Source organism: Diadema setosum, chromosome 11 (genome assembly GCF_964275005.1).
Source record: "Diadema setosum chromosome 11, eeDiaSeto1, whole genome shotgun sequence".
NCBI classification, from domain to species: domain Eukaryota; kingdom Metazoa; phylum Echinodermata; class Echinoidea; order Diadematoida; family Diadematidae; genus Diadema; species Diadema setosum.
Genome location: NC_092695.1, coordinates 22453108 through 22473971, shown reverse-complemented (window position 1 = coordinate 22473971; position 20864 = coordinate 22453108). Strand labels below are relative to the sequence as shown.

Below are 20864 nucleotides of genomic sequence, written 5' to 3'. Positions count from 1 at the left end.
AATATGTGTTCTATTCTTACCCTTTGAAATAATATTGCTTTTAAAAGATAATTTTTTTCATATTTTGAATGAAAGAAATCTTAGAAAAATAAAAAATGAAGGCAATATAAACCACAGAAAACTGCAGAAAACCGCTCATCACATAGAAATTTGTACTGCTAACTTCCTGCAACTTCTACAAAAATATTGAACGACAAGCCTAAATGGGCGGGAAATATGTGGTGCTTTAAAATTTTCTCATCAAATGATGAAGTAGCAACAATTTACTTGCCTATTTTTTACCAGGAAAATTTTTTTCTGACATTTTACTGGTCCAGAGCCAATTGGCTTCTGGTGGTATCAATATTTCATGAAAATCTGATTTCCTCTCACAAATTATATATATACTTATATATATATGTATATATATATAGTGTGATGATGCTGATATTCCTACCGCACGCCTCTGTCATCTTAAGTGAAATTATAGTTGAAACAATGTAGATAACAGAAGATGTCGCATGAAACCGGCAGAGTTGTGAAGCTTTCGACTGTGGTCGTGATATAAAGCTGAGGAAGACCACGGTCGAAAGCTTCACAACTCTGCCGGTTTCATGCGACATCTTCTGTTATCTACATTGTCTCAACTATATATATATATATACAATATTTAAAGGATGTCCCATCTGTTTGTTTGTTTTTTTTTAAGTCAAGATGCTGGCATCTCTGTGAGTGCTAAACATGCATTTTAAAGGCTCAAAATCATTTTTTTTTCTTTTTTATTGAGAGAGAGAGAGAGGGAAAGAGAGATGTACACGTGGGACATGGGTTGACACATTTTAATTGTAAGATTAATTGACTCTGTGGGAGGATGTTTAAAAGATATAAATTATTATGCCCTCTTATCTGGTTTCATCTGTACAGAACAACAATGTTGTGCCGTTTGTGATTGGTTTCACTTTAATAAGTGTATGGTTGCACCACAATGACCATATGAAACAAGGCTATGCAACAGCTCTCGTATAGTAGTATTGCTGTGTTCAACACTGTTTGCTCTCAGTGAGGGCTAGAAATAATCAGGATTTTTTAATGCTCACAGGTTATAGGATGATCTGATAAATTAGGAGATGTTTGTTTTTTATTTCTCCTTCAAAATCACTACATTCCTTGTTGTTTTTTTTAATAAAAGCTGTGATGTAAAATGATTGTGAAATGCTTTTTGCATTTTTTTTTTTTTTTTTTTTTTTGGGGGGGGGGGGTATCTTGTATATTGTTGGCTGAATTGCCATAATGAATAGAAAATAAAGTTTTTTTCAAGATACCTATATCAAGGATCGACATTAACTTTTTCTTTTAGTGGCCTGGCAATGAAATTTAATACCCGAGGGCTACAGCTAACATTTAGCCTTGCATATTATGGATATGTGTTTATTAGAATATAGCTAAATCTAGAGAGACATTGAAATTATATAATGATATTTCCTAGTTAATGATGAGTCATAGTAAGTGCTCATTGAGAACTTTGCTGTCTTAACCCTATAAAGCCCAAGCTATTTTGACCCCTTCCAGGCCCAAGGGGGGGGGGGGGGGGGAATTGTGCCCCTCCCCCAATATAACTTCTTTATTATATGATGTATGACCATCATATTTGGCACATGGGTAGAGCAACTCATACTCTACATGACCCAACATTTGAAAATTTTCAAGGTCATCCATTGAGGGCGCTATTTACCAAAATATAAAGAAATACATAAGAAATAGGCTAAAATCATGGGGTTTTTTTTATTTCTTTATCCCAAGTATATATGTTTTTATTTCATATCAATCATTTTCGTATTCACTACAAAGGAGAAGCAAGTCAACCTTCACTATTTATTATGGTTTCAATTTCTCAAGGTCAACACGTGGGGGCGCTGTTCACTACAATATAGTGAATATCTATGACAGCTATGATGTATTGCTTGGAATGGGTACATATATTGGTATCACATTTCATATTTCCAAAATATTGAAATTTTGAGTTTGCAGATTGATAACATAATAAACAAATGATATTACAGGCAAAGCTTGTGTGAAGATAACACAAAAGAAAAAGGTAGTCTTTGAAAAATGCTGTCTTTTTGATTATTTCTATTATATCTATTGTTTGATGCCTATGTCATATAAGAAATAAAGGAGATAATAAGAAGACCATTTCAGGGTAATTCACAACCATAATTCACATTCTGGGCCTTCAGTAAATTACAGCCAAGAAAAACCTCATTTCATCCATTATTATATTGTTAACTGAAATTGGAACAGAAAATCATGCAAAATCAGACTAACATGGTTGTCAGTTTATGGTTGCCATGGCAACCAGCAATATTGGACATATCTAAATTATATATCCAAATGTTCCCAATAAGATTTTAGGTAAAGTCACCAAATTTGGTTGCAATCGTTTAAAGGGTGTAGGAGTGGCAAACAAAAATATGGTAGGGGGCACAATGTATTGTGCCCCCCCCCCCCCCTTGGGCTTTATAGGGTTAAGTACCTGATGTATATTTTTAGACAAGTGATGGAGATATCTGCCTAGATGTAAGTCACTTAATGGCTGTAGTCTCCATGCTGCTGTATGACAATTGTATCTCTTTCTTTATAGTGCCTGGAATCAACAGAAATAAAATGAAAAGAAATACACAGAGTGACCATATTTTTGTTTTTCATGCTGTTCCCAAGACTCATCACATTAATGCCAAAAAGAACATTTCTGGTAACAAGTAGGACCCAGTAAAATAGGTTTATTCTTTATACTGATATTGAAGTTTATTCTTCAAACTGATATTGACACAGCTCAAGTTTAATCTAGAAAGCCAGTTGATACATCTTTGCAGCTTCCATTCATATAACTTTAGATTCTTAAAACTATACTATTCTACAATATGTACCCATGCAAATTGGATTCAAGCCTACATACAATAATAGGCAGCAGGTATGTATCATGGTGCACTCGTGTACTGCAGCTTTTGAAATGTATTTGGTGACGTTTACCATTATTGTCTATATCACCATGCTCTTTGTTGACGATGCGTAGTGAGTCTTGAAAGTGAAGGTCTTGCATAAATTTTTGTGGGCATCAGGTAAATTAGTATTAGAATGAAGCATAACCTCTGCACTAGAGTAAGTACTCACATAATGCTATATTACAATTCAGATTATGTTTAAGATTGACGAATGTCATAATTAGTTCAAGGTTTGCAGAGAAAAAATTAATAAAAAACATTCTCACATGTTTATTTTATAGAGCTATTTCCATCAAGATCTATATTGTATCATGAGAATAGAGAACTAGTGCCCCATTTACATTACACTCTGTGTTCAGGCCTCACAGATTAAAGTCGCATAATTATACCTGCTAATTTTGGACCCCATTTACAGTGCGAGGCTCGGCCACGGCTAGCCGCGGCTGAGCCCAGCCCCGCTTCAGTGTAAACGCGCAAAAGGCCAAATGCGAGGCCAAAATTAGCCTCGCATTTGGCCTCGCTCTGGAGGTGGTCTCGGCCGCGGCCGAGCCACGGCCGAGCCCGGCCTCTTCTTGGTGTAAACGCAAACTGGGCCAAATGCGCGGCCAATTTTAGTCTGGCTTCTAGACCCTCTGCCCGTATTATTTCGCTATTCACGATATTAACCCCCTCAACATGGAAAACTAGTATAGTTTAAGGTGGTTTTTTTCCTGCAAAGGATTTTTCCTTCGGCAAAGGCCTTTGCCCGAAAGGCGACTTCGTTGCCACGGAATCCAGTTGGCAAAGGGTCTGAAAACCAGGCTATACCAAATTGCGTTTGTTTACAAGCAGAGCGCCACTACGACAAAATATTGAAAGGTTTGAGTTAAAAGCGCGGCCGAGCCCAGCAGTGTAAATGGACAAAATTGCGAGGCTCGGCCGCGCAATTGAGCCCGGCCCCGCACTGTAAACGGGGTCTAAGTCTGTGAGATTTGGCTGAGATGAAATTAGATGTTGCAGGTGTTATTGAACAGGTGAATGTCCTGCATGATTGGAGAAATAATTATGACAATGATAATTCCTCGTTACCACTTATCAAACATTATACATACAGAATGTTTCAAAGTGCTGAACATTCGAACATGCACTGCATTGAACCAATTATTACCATATGACATACATATGATAGTATACATACTCTATGTGGCATACTACATCTTAGAGATATGCACATATATTCATCTAATGTGATCAAGTAAGTTGTTCCAAATGTATATTATGCATAATTGACAGCAATGTTTTTTTTCTAGTACAGATGACTGAAACTACTTGGATGAAAATATTCATGAAGTAATTACTTTTTTTGGTGTGATTTTGTTATTTTTTTTATTTGATTATCCATCAGGCCACCAAGTATTAACATGCTGGTCTAGAAATATGCTGATATAAATATGTGTTCTATTTTTACCCTTTGAAATAATATTGCTTTAAAAAGATAATTTTTTCATGTTTTGAATGAAAGAAATCTTAAATTGTTTTTTTCAGTAGAACCAGCAAGCATTCACAAATAAGATGACTTTGTATTTCATGCTGATTGATATTTCTGAGGTCTCTATGTCAAACTAAATCTCTCAAGTTGAAACTGTTAAATCTCCTGTATTAGCAGTTCCTTTGATACAACTTTTTACTTGACCATCCTTTGTCATGCAGTTACAAATGTTGATACAATACCAAAGTAGCCAGACAGAGCATGCAGTCTGTTTAACAAGTTTGTTGCAGTATACAGCATCAAAACATACTTAACGTTTAACTGAGCAAAGTAGTGTCAATATTTCATGGAAATTAAAGAATATTAAGAAAGGTAAAAAACAACAAAACATATTGACTGCAGTGTCAGGAATGTTGGTCAAGCAAATAATTGTTTACCTGACTGGCACAGTACACAGTGGACTCCCGCTATACCAAGGCCTTGGTACCGGCAGTTTTCTTTCGTTTTATCGAAACCTCGTTATAACAGAACAATTGAACAATAGAAATACATAGAGCAGATAATGTTGCTGCCCTAATTTTTACTCTGTTGTAACCAGAATTTCGTTATAGCTGTGTTCGTTATAACTGGAGTGCACTGTACATGCTTTCATGCAGTGTGTGTAGATGATATGAATACTTACATATTATCCACACCTGTTCCATTTACTTGATATATATATATATGCACTCTTCCTCATTAATTTTCTTATGAGCACATGTTGGACAAGTACAAATATACATGCTCAATAGCTGATGGTCATAACAGAAAAAAAATGGTTATGGTGAAATCACTTATTTAAGGTTGAACCTTTGCAATGATATAAACTTCAGACAATCATAATTCAGCATTCAAGACTTATACATAAATGTTTTGCCCCCTAATTTAAAAATAAGACACTTCATACAACAGAGTTCGGGCTTGGTTGACCAGGTCTAAAGAAAGATCCCTTATTAATTGCGCATTTGCATCAGAATTATCTTGGTGTTACATACTGCAGTAATTTGTTGGCACTTTTCTTGTTGGCAAAAAAACAAAAACAAAAACAAAAAAAACATGGTAAAAGATACTGCAGTTACTTCACTTGGTACTCCTATCATTCCAGAAATACCTTGGTATTCCTGATTAACATTGCACATGCCTGTTTCTACTGTGGGAAATGACACAAATAAATATGTCACATGAGAGCTGTACAATTGGTGGTATTACATTACATAATTCACACTTACATATCAAATTATGTGCATTTTGTACAAAGTTTGAAATATCACTGTAAGTACCACATTATCTCATGATGTATTTCGTGCTGTATCTGCCATACATCACTCTGTGTCTTGCTTTCCCTTGCAAAGACATTTCCTTTCAAGCTCAAAAATCAGCATGATTCAATTGGTATGTAATTGAATTCCTCTCGTACATGCCTGTGTCGAAATTGCTCCCAGAACAAATCTTGCCTGTCCGTATTCTTAGCCCACATCAAGGTAGCTCTGTTGGCATTCAGGAGAAGTCGTACCAGATAGGGGAGTTGATCGTCTGAGATTTCCTCAAGGAAAATCAGTGTGACTCTGTCTAATCTGGTCTCGTTAAGGTGTTCCAGAGCCATCCGCACCTTGGACGTGAACCACGTGTCTGCCACTGATTGGTTGCTTAGCACCAGAATGGTCTTGTAACTGATTTCCATGGCATTGTATATGGCGTCCACATAGTGCATGCCAGTATTCAGATAGCTGTCAGCCCACAGGACGTTTCTGAAGTATGGAAACCTCTCTTCCATAGCAGGCTTCATGGTGCCATTGATCCATTCTGCATCAGCATCGTTGAACATGACATTGAGCTGGTATTGGTAACTGTCGGCGTTGTGCTCCTCAAGGTCCTCATATCCGCGAATGGCCATTTTCATGAGGCAGACCTTGTTCCTCAGCCACCATCGCTTGCGGTAAGCAAGCACACAAAGGAGTGATAGTACTATGAGTACCAGAAATGTTGTCACAATAGGCATGGCCAGACTCACAGTGCAAAGCTCCTCAGGATGAAACTGCAGGAGGGGTTTGTTGGCAGCACCCATCGTGGATGTCCTTCCACAAACAGTCTTGTTAGCATGCACAAGTGCAATGTTGTTGGTGTCCAGCAGAGTTCTGAACCATGCCAACTCACAGGAGCAGAGAATTGGATTGTTTGACAGATCAATTTCCACATTTCTGGGGAATACTGTGCCTGGAACCACAGTACTCACATGATTTTGCGACATAAATATTTTTGAAAGATTAGGCGTGCTGTTGAACAGTGCGACCGGAATAGACTGTATCAAATTGTCTTGAACAAAAAGAGAACGAAGTTGTTGCAGGCCACAAAGTATTTGTGTGTTCAATTCTACGAGTTGGTTGCCATGCAAACGCAAGCTTGTGAGATGAGTCAGGCGATCAAACAGTTTTGCTTTGATGACCTTTATTTTAGACTTGGAAATATCCAATATCTTGAGTTTACTCAGTGGATGAAATGTACCAGGCACCATTTTGTTTAGAAAGTTGTTGCCTTGCAAAAGGAGTTGTTCCAAAGATTTCAGGCCCAAGAACAAGGAAGATCGTTTAGAACTGTCAAACAGATGTTTACTTTGCAGATTGGTGAAGCTCATGTCAAGCATTGTGAGGGATGCAGTACCATGAAATTGATCTGTTGAATTCATTGTCAGAGGTGAATGGGATAGATTAAGTTTTTGCAGTTTGTCCAAGGTGCGAAAGTCTTCATGTAGATCTAGATTTTTCTCATATGTAAGAACCAGTTCTTTCATCTTCCGTGTGCTGGCAAATGCTGAATTGAAGTCAGATTCAATATCATTGTTAGACATGTTAAGATACTGCAAACGAGAAAGTCCCCGAAATAGATTTTTTGTTAGTCTTGTCATTTTGTTATAGCAAAGGTCAAGATTGACAAGGGATGGCATAGAAGGGAACTTGTCTTGACTGCTTTCTAATAAGTTGTAAGATAGGTTCAGATGGAGTAATGAAATCAACTCCTTAAAAGAAGCAGAATGTAGTCTCATTATCTTGTTGTCAGATAGCAGCAGTTCAAGGAGATGTTTATTGCAATGAAAGGCACCACTTGGCAGAGATGTGATATGATTCTTTGATAGGTCAAGAACCTGCAAATCATCGAGTGAACAGAAAGATGTATTTTGGATACTGCAAACTCTATTTTCCCTGACAATGAGAGTGTGCATCTGATTCAGTCCCCAAAATGCAAACTCAGGAATTCTCTGAATGGCATTGCCTGTCAAATCAACAATCTTGATGTTTGGAAAACTGAAGTTGTATGCTGACTTATTGACAGGGATTATTTCCTCGATGGAAGAGTTGTGTAGGGATAATGTTGTGATATTTGCTTTGCCCATGAATGCCAGGACCTCCAATTTTTTAATGCTGTTTCTGTGGAGCAAAATGCTGCTGACAAAAGGAAGTCCAGAGAATACCATTGGTCCTAGATGGTGAAGCCGCTTGTTTCTACTCAGGACTAAAGATGACAATAAACAATTCTTCAGAGGTAGAAAGTCGTGCTTTTGGATGGATGACAGGTTGTTTTCCGACAAATCAATGGATATATTGTCCCATCTAGATAAAGGATCAAAATGGAGGGACTGTATCCTGTTTGCTGAAAGAGTAAGTTGTGTTAGCTTTGGCGACTCTGCACTGGTTGCTCTTGGCATTGATGTCAAATTGGTCTGTGTGAGAGGAAGAGTTTCAAGATTGATTTTTGCATGAAACCATCCACCTTGAAATTCAGTTAACCTGTTGTATGATAAATTCAGTACTTGTAGATGTTTAAGAGAGGAGAAGGTGCCATTTTCAATTTGGATGAGCCGGTTATATGCCACATTTAGCCTCAGAAGATTTCCATGGCCATGAAAGGAATTGTGGAAAAGTTCTGATATCCAGTTGTGTGATAGATTCAAAATGACAGTGTCATTCGGAAGGTCCCCAGGAACTGTTGTCAAGTTTCGTTTTGTGCAGTCAGCACAAGTACCTTCTCCACTGTTACTGAGACAACAGTGACCTTCGCTGAGCACTTGTTGTTTTCTTGTTCCGATCAGTTCTGATGAAAATATGCCTCCTATCCATAGAAACGTGAAGAGGTAGAGTGCAGCACAAACTAGGGTATGCATTGTGGGCTCCTATTCAGTCATCAACGCATACAGAATCACTTCAAAGCTTGGCAAGTGTCATTACTCCCGGAATGAACGATGAGACACTTTATCGTAACAAAGATGGAACTGGTCATCAAAGGGAGTTACTACCCGAAGTGGTGACAGACACTAAGAAGATGCACTGGGAAGAATATATGTGAGAAAGTAAATTGTCTTCCTCTTCTGTGATTGATCAGGATAGTTGGTGCACCAATTTCTTGTGATCGCGGCAAGCATGATTTTGATCTCGCATTAGTTCATCTCTGGGTAACTGATGAGTCCTTTATCTAAAGAGTTGATCGTAGCAAGTAGAGAATCCTTTGCAAAAGAGTCAAACAACTTCTCTCTTGTGGTGGCTGTAGCGACTTGCAATGACTTGCTGTGGCATGCTCCACCCATGCCTGTCTACTTTTAAAACAGAAACATCATTGAGTGCAGACTGTTTCCTTTGTTTAATAACTTGCGTGATCTGACCGCTTTATGAGAACTTATGTGTGTGTGCGTGCACTTTTGCTTCACTGATAGTTTTGTTACAGTGTGATCATTATAGGCTTCCTCTCCACAGTATAGGCATACATTGTGATCATGTTACTGACAATAGGAATGATTGTTTCTGAGATGTAATGAGTGCAGAGTTGCCAAACAATACAATTTCGTAGTATTTAGTATGATAGACAGAGTGAAATTTGATAATACAATAATTGCCTCTTGAAAGTTAGACTTTTCATCATTTAAAAAAAAAAAATGAAGCCAATATAAACTGCAGAAAATTGCAGAAAACCACTTCTTTACATAGAAAGATGAACTACTAAATTCCTGCAACCCGTACAAAAATGTTGCGAATGACAAACCTAAATGGGTGGGAAATATGCAGATGCTTTACAATTTCCTCATTAAGTGATAGGCTAGCGGTAGTGTCAAGATTTCATGAAAATCTGATTTTCCTCTCATATCCCATCTGCATTTTTTTTTTCTTTTTAATGTCAAGAAGTTAGCACATCTATGAGTGGTAAACATGCATTTTGTAGGCCCGATACCATCCATCAATATGTGTGTGTGTGTTGTTGTTGTTGTTGTTTGTTGAGAAACAGAGAGCAGGCAAGAGAGAGAGAGAGAGAGAGAGAGAGAAAGAGAGATGTGGACATTGGTTGATGCATTTAATTGTGAGATTTATTTGTTCTGTAGAAGGATATATTAAAAGATATATTATGCCCGCATACCTGGTTTCATCAGTACAGAGCAATAATGTTGTGTCATCTTCTGATTGGTTTCACTTTTATAAGTGCATGGTTGCAACACAATTACCACATGAAAGAAGGCTATGCAACAGCTCTCGTATAGTGATATTGCTGTGTTCAACACTCTGTTTCCTCTCAGTGTGGGCTAGAAATAATCAGGAACTTTTTGTGCTCACAGGTAATAGAATGATCTGATATATGAGGATATGTTAGTTTTTTATTTCCTCTTCAAAATCACTGTATTCCCTCATTTATTTTTATTTTTTTAAATAACAGCGATGATGTGAAATGATTGTGTAGTGCTTTTTGGATACATTTGTTTGTTTGTTTGTTTGTTTATTTGTTTGATTTTTTTTTTTTTGAGGGGGGGGGGAGGGGGTATCTTGCATATTGTTAACTGAATTCCCATAGGAAGCAGAAAATAAAGTTTTCTCAATATACCAATATGAAGGCTCAACACAAACTTTTTCTTTTGGTGGCCGACAATGAAATTTAATGGCTGAGGCCACAGCTAATGTTCAGCCTTGCCTATATGCAATATACGTATGTGTGTACAGTATGTCAAAAAAAAAATTACAATCAGATTTTCGAATTGATAACACCCAATGTGATTGACCTGTCTAAATGCTACTTCAGGGTTGTAGAATATAACATCTTAGCTCTTTTTTTTTCCAGAAAACCCCATTCAATTTGGTTATAATGCGGTCACAGAGAGATGTAGATTGTTGTAATAAAGCATGTCATGAGTCTGATTCTTCCAATTTTAGCACTTCGATGCTCTTGTGTGTGAATACAGTAGACAGAACTTGGAGGGAAGAGATTCCTGACATCCTCTACAAAATTCCTCATTTCTCTTTGACCAATGAAGCAAATCGAATGGGGTTTTCTGTAAGATGTGGGCAATAAATTGTAGTTTTATATCCTGAAATTATATTTAGATTGATTCACTATTTTTAAAGATATCATTGCGGAGGGTCCCGTTGTATTTTTTTTTTTTTTTTTTTTGGGGGGGGGGGGGGACATACAGTATTAAAATACAGCTATACAACCAGAGAGACAGTATGAGTATCATATAGTTTATGGTGAGTCATAGTAAGTGATCGTTGAGAACTTTGCTGTCTCAAGCACCTGTTATATTTTTAGACCAGTGATGGGAGATGTCTGCCTAGATGTAAGTCATCTCATACATGGCTATAGTCTTCATGCTGCTATATGACAATTGTATCTCTTCCTTAGTGCCTGGAATCTGAGCACAACTATCATATAAAGGCAAACAATATAAGTTAGGAGTAGAGGTATCAGTAATCAGTTTAATCTACAAAAGGCCCTTGAGACTTAGTAATCTGTGTGGTGACATAACATGCCTCCTCAAAAGGGCAGACCCACATGGAATTATACCACTGATAATCCTGAAAGGCTTTCATTAGACAGAGAACCTATCCCCTACCATTATTTAAGTATCGTGCATTTTAATCTACTCGAGCGCACCTGATATTTGCCTCACAGTGAGTTATACTGAAGTGTCACTTTTGCAAAATACCCTTGCGAAGTCAGTGACAGATTAGGCACATGTACAGTTGTACTTCTGAGTTTCGTGTCACACACTTTGCTTTATGTAACATCTTGGAAGAGTGCTAGGGCAAGCACCAATTTGTGTGTAGTGAGAAGGGGAAGATCTTCGTTAGTAAGGTAAGAATGCTCCATAGGTATTTACATTCCATCCACACATATAGATCCTAAAATGTAGCATCCAAGTGTGTTGTTTGAAGTCAGCAGTTATTACCAGGGTTTGTCATATGGCTTAGCCAAGATAAAAAGAAAGGTCATGTAAACTGAAGACATGTAACTTGCCATCTATAATTCATATGTGTGTGTATAATATGTTTGGGTATGTGTGTGTACAAATGTGTTTTTATGCCTCCGCCAACGAAGTGGCCAGAGGCATTTTGTTTTCGGGTCGTCCGTCCGTCCCATTTTGTTTTTGTCGATATCTCAAGAACCGTGTGGTGGTTTTACATCAAACTTGGTATGAGGGTATATCCTGGGGGGATAATACTTTGTTTGGATTTTAGGGTCACTGGGTCAAAGGTCAAAGGTCACAGGTTATTTTGTGAAAAAAAAAGGTTGAAAATTCATGTTTTTCGCCATATCTTGCAAATGGCTCAAGGTATCTTCATGGAACTTAGTATAGTTCCAATGGGCAGTGATTATCTAGGGAAGTTGGGGGTCATGGTTCAAAGGTCAGGGGGTCAAAGGTCAAGGTCAACTCCTCAAAATATCACTACTTTCCTTATATTTATGCAATGCCTGAAGGTTTTTTTTTTAACTTGATGTATGCATGTATTACCCGATATATATTCTGTGGGAAGTTTCTTGCCAAAAGGTCAAAGGTCAAAAGGTCAAAGGTCAAGTGAAAGGGTTGAATTGCACTTTTTCCTCCATATCTCAAAAGTAACTCAAGGTATCATCATGAAACTTACATATTTATGCATGTTCAACCTAACAGTGATTCTCTTTGGAACTGTGAGGTCAAAGGTCAAAGGCCAGGTTTAGATAATGCTATTTTCCCATGTGATACTGAAATTATACTTTTTTTCAATACCTTGAAAATTACTCAATGCATAAACTTATAAAAGGGTTAAAGTCAAGTAGAAATCATCAGTTCCCCAAATACCTGCACTCTGACATTTTAATCATTTATCCAATTGAACCTAGTTCTAGGAAAGTGAACATTCAGCACATTTGTGGCAAACCTGTCATTTTGATATTTTGCCAATTGTGTGAAACTGTCATTACACATTGTCAAGACATTGTACTATAGACCTATTAGGAGAACCATGCATTATGGCGGAGGCATATCAGTCGCCGTAGCGATATATCTAGTTCTTTCTATTATCACACAATAAACCATTCTTCATCACCTGATCCAAAAAAGAGAAACTACCTAAATGTAACTCCCAATTATAAAGGTTGTAGACTTTCTCTATGATAAAGTCTGAGCTTTAGTTCCTTATACATTGTACTTAGATGCAGTATTACAAACTTGTATCAAAAACTAAGAAATATTCTTAATTCATTTCAAAAATTTTCCTCTTCTTCATTTGAATTCAAGCAAGCAAAAAACTCGTACTTTTTAAAACATGTACAACCCTTTTGCTCCTATATTCCTTGAGATTGTTTTTGTTTTTTTACTGATTTCAATTGTATATTTCCCTTGTTTTCTGAAATGAAATGCGTCAACAATTTCTTATTTCTCATCATTAGAGACAGTATGGGGATTAAAAGTGTTTTCTTTTTTGTTGTTGTTTAATTGCTCTTGACAGCAAGCCGACTGGTATGCTGAGAGGACACAACGCTCCAATCTTCTCCCTCTTCATAGCACCAAACGAGAACAGGATCTACAGTATCTCACAGGACAAAACTGTCAAGGTAAAGCTTCGCATTTCATTATAACACTTTTATTGCTCAATATCAAAGTCATTGTTCTCACATCAATTTCGTTGTCTACATTAAGACTATATTGCATAACATTGTTTCAGAATTGATATTGCTGTAAACCCTGAAAGCTGTGTCAGGCAGCAGGTGAGTACAGTGAGGCCAACCAAAAAGTGAAAACTATGAAGGCACTGCACTTTATAGTCGGAACTGTTGCTGTGATGTAGGGAAGAAAAAAAAATGTCTGTGTTCTGTATGAAAGATATTGGTCAAAATTGATTGCTATGCTTGTCGAGGCCACTCACAGACAAAGAACTGTCCATTCAAGATTCTTTCATAGTGAGGATATCACAAAACGCAGTAAGATTTTCCACATATGAAAAGTTCAAAACTAATCAAGGAAAGGACCATAGAATAAATGTTCTCTTTATGAGTTACTTGCATAGTTTTGTTGTGGATTATTTACTGAAAAGACACTGTGTTTTGACCAATTTATTCCAGGCTGTACAAATGAGTTCATTAAAACATGTTTTGAACACAAATGCAGGAACATATCTATTTTTCTTGCTGACAGTACAGCATAGTTTAGAGCCAAACTTGTATTGATCCAGTTATATTTGTAACTCATTTTATGATTTGTCTGCTGTGGCCCTAGGCGTGAAAACGTAATCAATAGTCGTGAAAGGGGAGCGAAGGAAGGGAAGAAAGAAAGAGCTTTGGCCTGACAAAGGCATGTCAATATGCTCATTGTACCCGTATACGCAATGTTCATCCCATGTTATCCACCATGCATTAAGAACTTGGTAACGCTATTTTGAGCAGTGTTCAAGACAAGATAGTATGGCAAAAGCTCAAGCACAGATGTACCAGGTACATTGTAGATTTACTGCGCTCTCTCTTTATGGTCTCTGCAAAAAAACTCTGTAGCTTCCTTCAAACCAACCCGTCCCATACAATGGATGTTCAGGAACGATGACAATACCATGAATTCTGCTACTCTGAAGCTGAAGAAAGATTTTTAAGCTGGCCCATAGCCAGAATATTTTGATGACAAAGCAACTTTTGGTTTATGTTGTAAAGTTTGTGTGTTCCATCAACAGGTGTGATAGTACTACAACTTACCATTAGTCCAGAGCTCTCACCATCCTGTCTAGTTACTTCTGTTGTGAATATAGTCTCCTAGTGTATGAATTTCCCAGTTGTCTATGACTTTTATATTTTCCAGTATTTTTGTATTTCCTTTGATACTTCTTATAAATTTGTTTAAACATATCTGACCAAGAGCATGGTGAAGAGCTCTCCTAAGGCCCAAAAAAAAAAAATTTGTTGCATTGGCGTAACATGAGATTTTCAAATAGGGTCGGTCGGGCGGATTTTTTTTTTTTTTTTTTTTGCTACCTGCATTTTACGTGTAAAACTCGTGCTCAGCTCAGTAAACAGTTACAACTGCTGCACCGAATGTGCTGTGTTCATCTATTCTACAAATCATTTATGAGGCCGATATTACTGGAATTATACCCCTTCACAGAATTTAAAGATGTTGAAATCTCTATCCTGAATGTTTTCACTTCATATTTTACTATTTTGACTTAGATAAGATAGATGCAAATTGACCCATATGTACGATCTTTTCATCGCACACGGCGATCTCTATTACAGTCCCACATATACAGATTCGTGTAAGTTCTCCACACAAGAAACCTATGGCAAAACTGTGCACAATACATCGCAGTCTGAATGCTACGTATACACTGAATAAATCTTGTTAGAGTACGTGTCCGTGTTGGAAACAGATGACGTACTGATCAAGGAAGGCTTATGCGAGGCGCTAGATCTCTCCCTCATACATCCGATATCCCCAGAGCCGTTTCCACTTCCGGGTTTGTGCGATCGCGATCGCAATCAACAAGATATTTGATATCGATAGCAAAAAAAATAATAAAAAAAACGTGGGGTCGGCGGAATTTTTAGGGTCGGGCGGGTTACGCCAATGCAACAATTTTTTTTTTTTGCCTAATCTGCTTTGCAGATATCCCTTGTTGCCTTTTCTCTCTTTCTTTCTTTTGTCCTTTGTTGCCTCATTCAATGACTTTCTTCCACATGACAGTATACATGATACAAGAACTGTTGTATCATCATTCCAGTTTGAGTCAAACCTTGATATCCTTCTTGTTTCCTGCTCATCTAGGGACGACCCCGTGCTATTACCTCTCTGTATCCAACATGCCCTTTCAGATGAAAATTATCTTTTATTTGGCATAATGGATCAGCATCTAAATCCGAAAATTGCTCTCTGGGAGTCGATACATGAATGGGACTTCTCCTTACCGTCATTATTGTTCCTGGTGGCGATGCGTCCTTCTGCATTGGATATATATTAAGTTGTGACCTCTGGAGGCTGTTTTTATCATGTCGGTCACAATTATCTTTTGAGAGTTCGATTCTCTTCTCCCTGCCTCTGATAACAATCGATGTTGTGCTCGCAAAATAGTAGGTCATCATTAGCTAAATGATGGCTTGCATGTTTAATGCATTAGCATTGTTCCTCTTGTTGTCAGAATAACATTCTCCCAGTGTAGACTTTGATGTAAAAGTTCTTTCAATCGTTTATTTCAAAGCTTTGATCACCCGCCATAAGAAATTGCTGCGTAGACGCTATGACTGCAGATTTTTTCTGTGATGATGTAGAACAATGATGCTGCACAGTTTGAGGCAAAATGCATTCAAATTTCTGGAGGAGAGCAACACTAATTGTTAGAACTCACCGCCTGACTGTCTACGTATGAACACGGCACGGTGTGTGATAACTGAGGGGTAGAAAACGATTCTGCCCCCTTCAGCTGAATTTTCATGAATACACGATTCCTTGTCATGCATGTGTCGCCCTCTGCGTTGAACGCTTGTCATTACGGTGGCGTATTCAAGAGGACTCATGGGCAGTGTCACTTTGGATTGGGATTACTATACATATATAGTACAAGGAGACAAATTTGTCAGTGTGTGCTTGTCATGTACATGACAAAATTGTTTTTGCGAGTCAGTTGAGAAAGAAGTTTACCGTTTACTGTTTGAATTTAGGGAGGGCATCTTGAGGACTAGTCTTGACTGCATTGCTCCAAGTGATGAAAAAGATGCAGTGGATTTTAAAACAAAGTGTCAATATACAGAAGCATTCTTTAACGTACACTTGTGTAATATTCACTAACAGAGACCTCTGACTTTAAGTGAGACTAGATCCCCACACTTTATGAATTGGATGGACTCTTGTTCCAAGCCACAAAGTAGCTGTCACAAACTCAGATCTCATAAACATGTATTCAGACATCCTTATTTAGTGATTTGAAAGAGACTTAGGGTAAATGCAACAAAACAAGAAGGACTCAAGAAGAAGTATTGATTGATTCAACCAAAATTGGCTCATCACCTACCCAGACATATATTTTCGGTACCAAAGGGTTCCAGAAGTGACAACAGGCAATGGGGTAACTCCCTGATTGAACAAGAAGGGAGAAAATTGGCTGCAATATATTTCTTTTTGTCCTTTCCTGCATTGATCAGGTCACTTCACATTGTGATCAGTTGCTTTGTCTGCCGGAAGATGTGACGTCAATTCTCAAGTGTCACCTTATATCTCCTTGTGGTTAGGATGGAAGGCTTTCAGCTCCTTGGCTAGGTGTCACTTTATAACTTTCCAGGTGTTTGCTCCTCAAGGAATGTGATTGTGTAACGTACATGCACTTCCCCCTAGGGAATAGGGTATCGATTGTGAATCTACTTCCACATTTCGGGAGCAGGCGGGGACAACAGAGCCCTAGTGACACCTGGGCCAAACATTTGAGTGCACCGGTATATAATTTTGCAGTTACCTGCGTGTAGCCGCGGGAGGCAGATGGTGTTATTTGTAAGTTCTGAGGAAAATTTTGTTATCCTTTGATTTTGTACTGAAACTCCAGGGTGTGATCTTGCTCTCTTTATCTCTCTCTTCTTTTCCTTCTGGAACACTTGTTTTTTTATTTGTTTTTTTTTTGCATTTATTTTGAGCATTACACTAAAAAATGTCAGTTGATATGACTGGATGTATAAATAGAAGATTTAGATATAAAGTGGGAGTATTCCATATCCCCTTGTGCTTGATTACACATTTTGAAGCCATTCGTATGTATTTGACATTTTAGTATGACACCATATGACACATGTGCTTTCTGAATCACAGGTGTTGTTTTATATCTGAATGTTTGTGCATACATGCTTTTAGATTTTATCAAGGCTATGTTACCATGTTTCAAATTCAGGGTATTTTTAGTGCCTCTATTTTTTTTCTTTCTGTATCACTAGTTGCCTGTTCAGGTACTTATATGGTATTGATGCATTCCAGATGAATTATTTTGACCAGATATTTTAACACTGGTTGTAACCTTTGCCATACTCTAATTGTTCCTAAATTATCCAAAAATGCAGTAAGTATCTACATTACACATACTAAAAAAAAAATCCATGTATTCATTGTTTGCCATAATATGTCTGTATCCTATTTGCCTGTTATTTGTCTTTCCATCTCTCTCTCTCTTTCTTTGTCTGTCCATCCATCTATCCATCTATCTACATCTACAAGTATCTTTCTATCTGTCTATCTTTCCTTCCTTCCATCAATCCATCCATCTGTACATCCACCTATCTATCTATATGTTTCCATCTATCTATCTATCTATCTATCTATCTATCTATCTATCTATCTATCTATCTATTTTTCATTCATCCATCCATCCATCTATCTCTCCATTTATCCATCCATATATCTATCTTTCTATTTATTTATTTATCTATCTATCTATCTATCTATCTATCTATTGTCTCCCTCCAGGTGTGGGACACCAAGGACCAGGTGTGCATGCTAACTATTCGACCCAAGACCCACAAGATCCGTGGAGACTTGCAGGCAGCCCACTATAACACCCACTCTCGGGTGGTCGTCGTGGCAACTGACCAGATGGCCGTCCTGACGCACAGGGTCAAGTGAGCTCAATGCACAGATCATTTCTCACCCGCACGCTCATTGCTACTGATTCACTTGTGACATGGACAATTTCGGTCGGCCTAGCTTTTGTTAATTGTTGCAGCCTCTAATGTGAAAAACATTGTACATACTTTGTATGCACACTCCAAAAGTACTGTATTAGATTGGTAGATGTATTTCATTAAATACTGTTGACCATTCATGGTTAGATGAAAGGATACTTAGGTGTGTAACATCTATATGGCAGTCTGTACATTGACTAATACACACACTACTGGCCTTCATGAGAAGGTATTGCCATGCCAAATACAAACAAAGTCAGTTAAACAACATATGTTCATTCTACTTAACATTGCTAATGCTAATGATGTGGATATCTATGAGTAAAAAGTAATATTACAACTTCTTCTCTTAGATCTCACGAACTACGAGAAATCCCCATCACCCACCGGACACCCATTCTATGTGCAAAGTACAACAGCGAGTTCAAGAATGTAGTCACAACCTCTGATGCTTCGGTAAGTGAATACAAGATATTGCTCCTCCAGCCATTTTTGACGTAGACACACTGACACTCATTGGATTACCTTCAGTTTACTCTCATGCACAGCCTGTGGGACTCTTCTTGTAGTCCGTTGATCACACATTTGAAACTCTGTCTGCAAATTAAGTTATGACAATAGAATTTCATTCAAAGGAAGAGAAAGAGATCTCCTGAATTCTGTCCTAGCTATCAGCAAATCCCTGCATATCCTGGGATGTGCCGAATATAAAAGGTAGAATAAACATCAGAAATAGTTGCAGAAGACCACAATCTAGTTCCCTGCAGAGATACAGCTATGTAGGATATCATTTTTTTTTTTTTTTTTATGTATTTATGTTTTTGTAGCTATGTGAACAAATAAACATGTGTTGGTCATTTGACACCATCATTCTTTTTGGTCAATAGACATTCATGATATTGGAACACGAACTTGCAAACAAGACTGTGGTATAGCTTGGCCTTTCTTTCGTGATCACATGCCAGACAATATCATGTGACTTGTCGATAAGTAGCACTCTACTCTTGCCAGTTTTGTATCATTTCATGTATTAATTTTCATGAATGCAAGTTACCAACAACAACAAAAAAAATAGTCTGTCAGTTACACTGTCTTGATGAGCAAGATCCATTTTGTTTTCCTTCACCAGGTCGTTAAACTCTGGGACTTTGAGACTGGTCACCTGGTCTTTGAGTTTTCCCAGGCGCACAACAACAATGCCATCACAACCTTGACCTTTGACAACACTGGTCGGAGGTTGATCACAGGGTCAAGGGACGGCAAGCTGAAGATATGGAACTACAACAATGGCCACTGTCTGAAAAAATTAGAAAAAGGTACAGGAATTCTTCTTGATGTTTATATATTTGAATAGAGTGTGACTTCAAAAAGTCTTGTGTTCAGTATACACAAAACAGATTAGTCTAGGCAAAATTATTGACATCTGAAATCTGTGTGGATTGCACGTGGATGCATGATAGACGTATAAATGTCATGATTTCTGTGGGTGCTGGTATGTAGAGCTTCTTAAATTTGCTCACACATTTGCTTGCATTGCTCATATAAAACTGTGGTTGTGAATATTTTCTTTTTTAATAATGTTTAAAACAGTTCAGTTCTTTCAGTTCTTTCAGTGAGTTCTTTCATATTCCTCGAAATATGACACAATTGGAAAATGCCATGGGTTCTTTGGCAAATTCTTTTTTTTTTTTTAAACAGGATTGACACCAAATAAAAAAGGAAGAAAGCAAAGAAATAAGTCATCTAAGAGGGGAAAAAAAAATTACTCAAGAAGGCAGCTGTATTGAGATTACTTTATTATGCTTCCATCACTTAATATTCCCACATAAAGCTGAAGGCAGTGACGAAGTGACAGATGTGGTGTACATTGAGATGAACAAGAACCGCTACGTGATCTCGGTTGGCTGGGACCGATGCATCAATGTGTACACAGACTCCAGTGAGGACTTCAGACACATACAGCGACCCATGCCCAGATGGCCTGATGATGAGGTAAGAACCGATTACACAATGTACAACCACTGAATACGTCATATATTTAGCGCGTCTAAATTTTTGCGAATCCAGACTTCCCAACGATTTTGCAAGTGGTTAACTTCATGATCGCAGAGTAATGTACTGAACGGAGAAATGTAAACGTGCATGTCACATTCGGATTGGAATCAGAGTCAGTGTTATGTGTCTTTTAAATTTGTAAAAAGCACTTGACTCAAGAAATTTGCGAAAATAAAAACCTCACAAAATATTCACCGTATACAGTATTCTGGGAATGTACTGTTTGTTTTTTGTGTTGCAATGTGGTACCAGGTGGTAAATTTATCTCCCTGTTTGTTATTCCCTGATGATATAGCCACATTAGCATCAGTGAGGATGTTGGGGGGGGGGGGGGGAGGACCGAGTGTAGTAATGCTATTGATTGCAATGTTTCTGTATGTTAGCAATTCAGACTG

At 37.7% G+C, this 20864-nt stretch overlaps 2 protein-coding genes across 2 annotated transcripts in view; one reads left to right on the top strand and one right to left on the bottom strand.

Moving 5' to 3' along the window:
- Nucleotides 1-20864, top strand: part of LOC140235039 (cilia- and flagella-associated protein 337-like) — a 151086-nt gene that overhangs the window by 120358 nt on the left and 9864 nt on the right. The window contains exons 12-16 of the mRNA XM_072315076.1: nt 13227-13332; nt 18200-18351; nt 18768-18870; nt 19544-19730; nt 20246-20406. Of these exons, the coding sequence (XP_072171177.1) occupies nt 13227-13332; nt 18200-18351; nt 18768-18870; nt 19544-19730; nt 20246-20406 (709 nt within the window). The remainder of the gene's footprint in view (nt 1-13226; nt 13333-18199; nt 18352-18767; nt 18871-19543; nt 19731-20245; nt 20407-20864) is intronic.
- On the bottom strand, nt 5864-8644 carry LOC140234829 (uncharacterized). Its single transcript, XM_072314868.1, has one exon. It carries the CDS (start codon nt 8642-8644, stop codon nt 5864-5866), a length of 2781 nt encoding a protein of 926 aa, XP_072170969.1.

Coding starts and splice junctions, on each gene's coding strand:
- LOC140234829 (XM_072314868.1), bottom strand. CDS start 8,644: ATGCATACCCTAGTTTGTGCTGCACTCTACCTCTTCACGTTTCTATGG.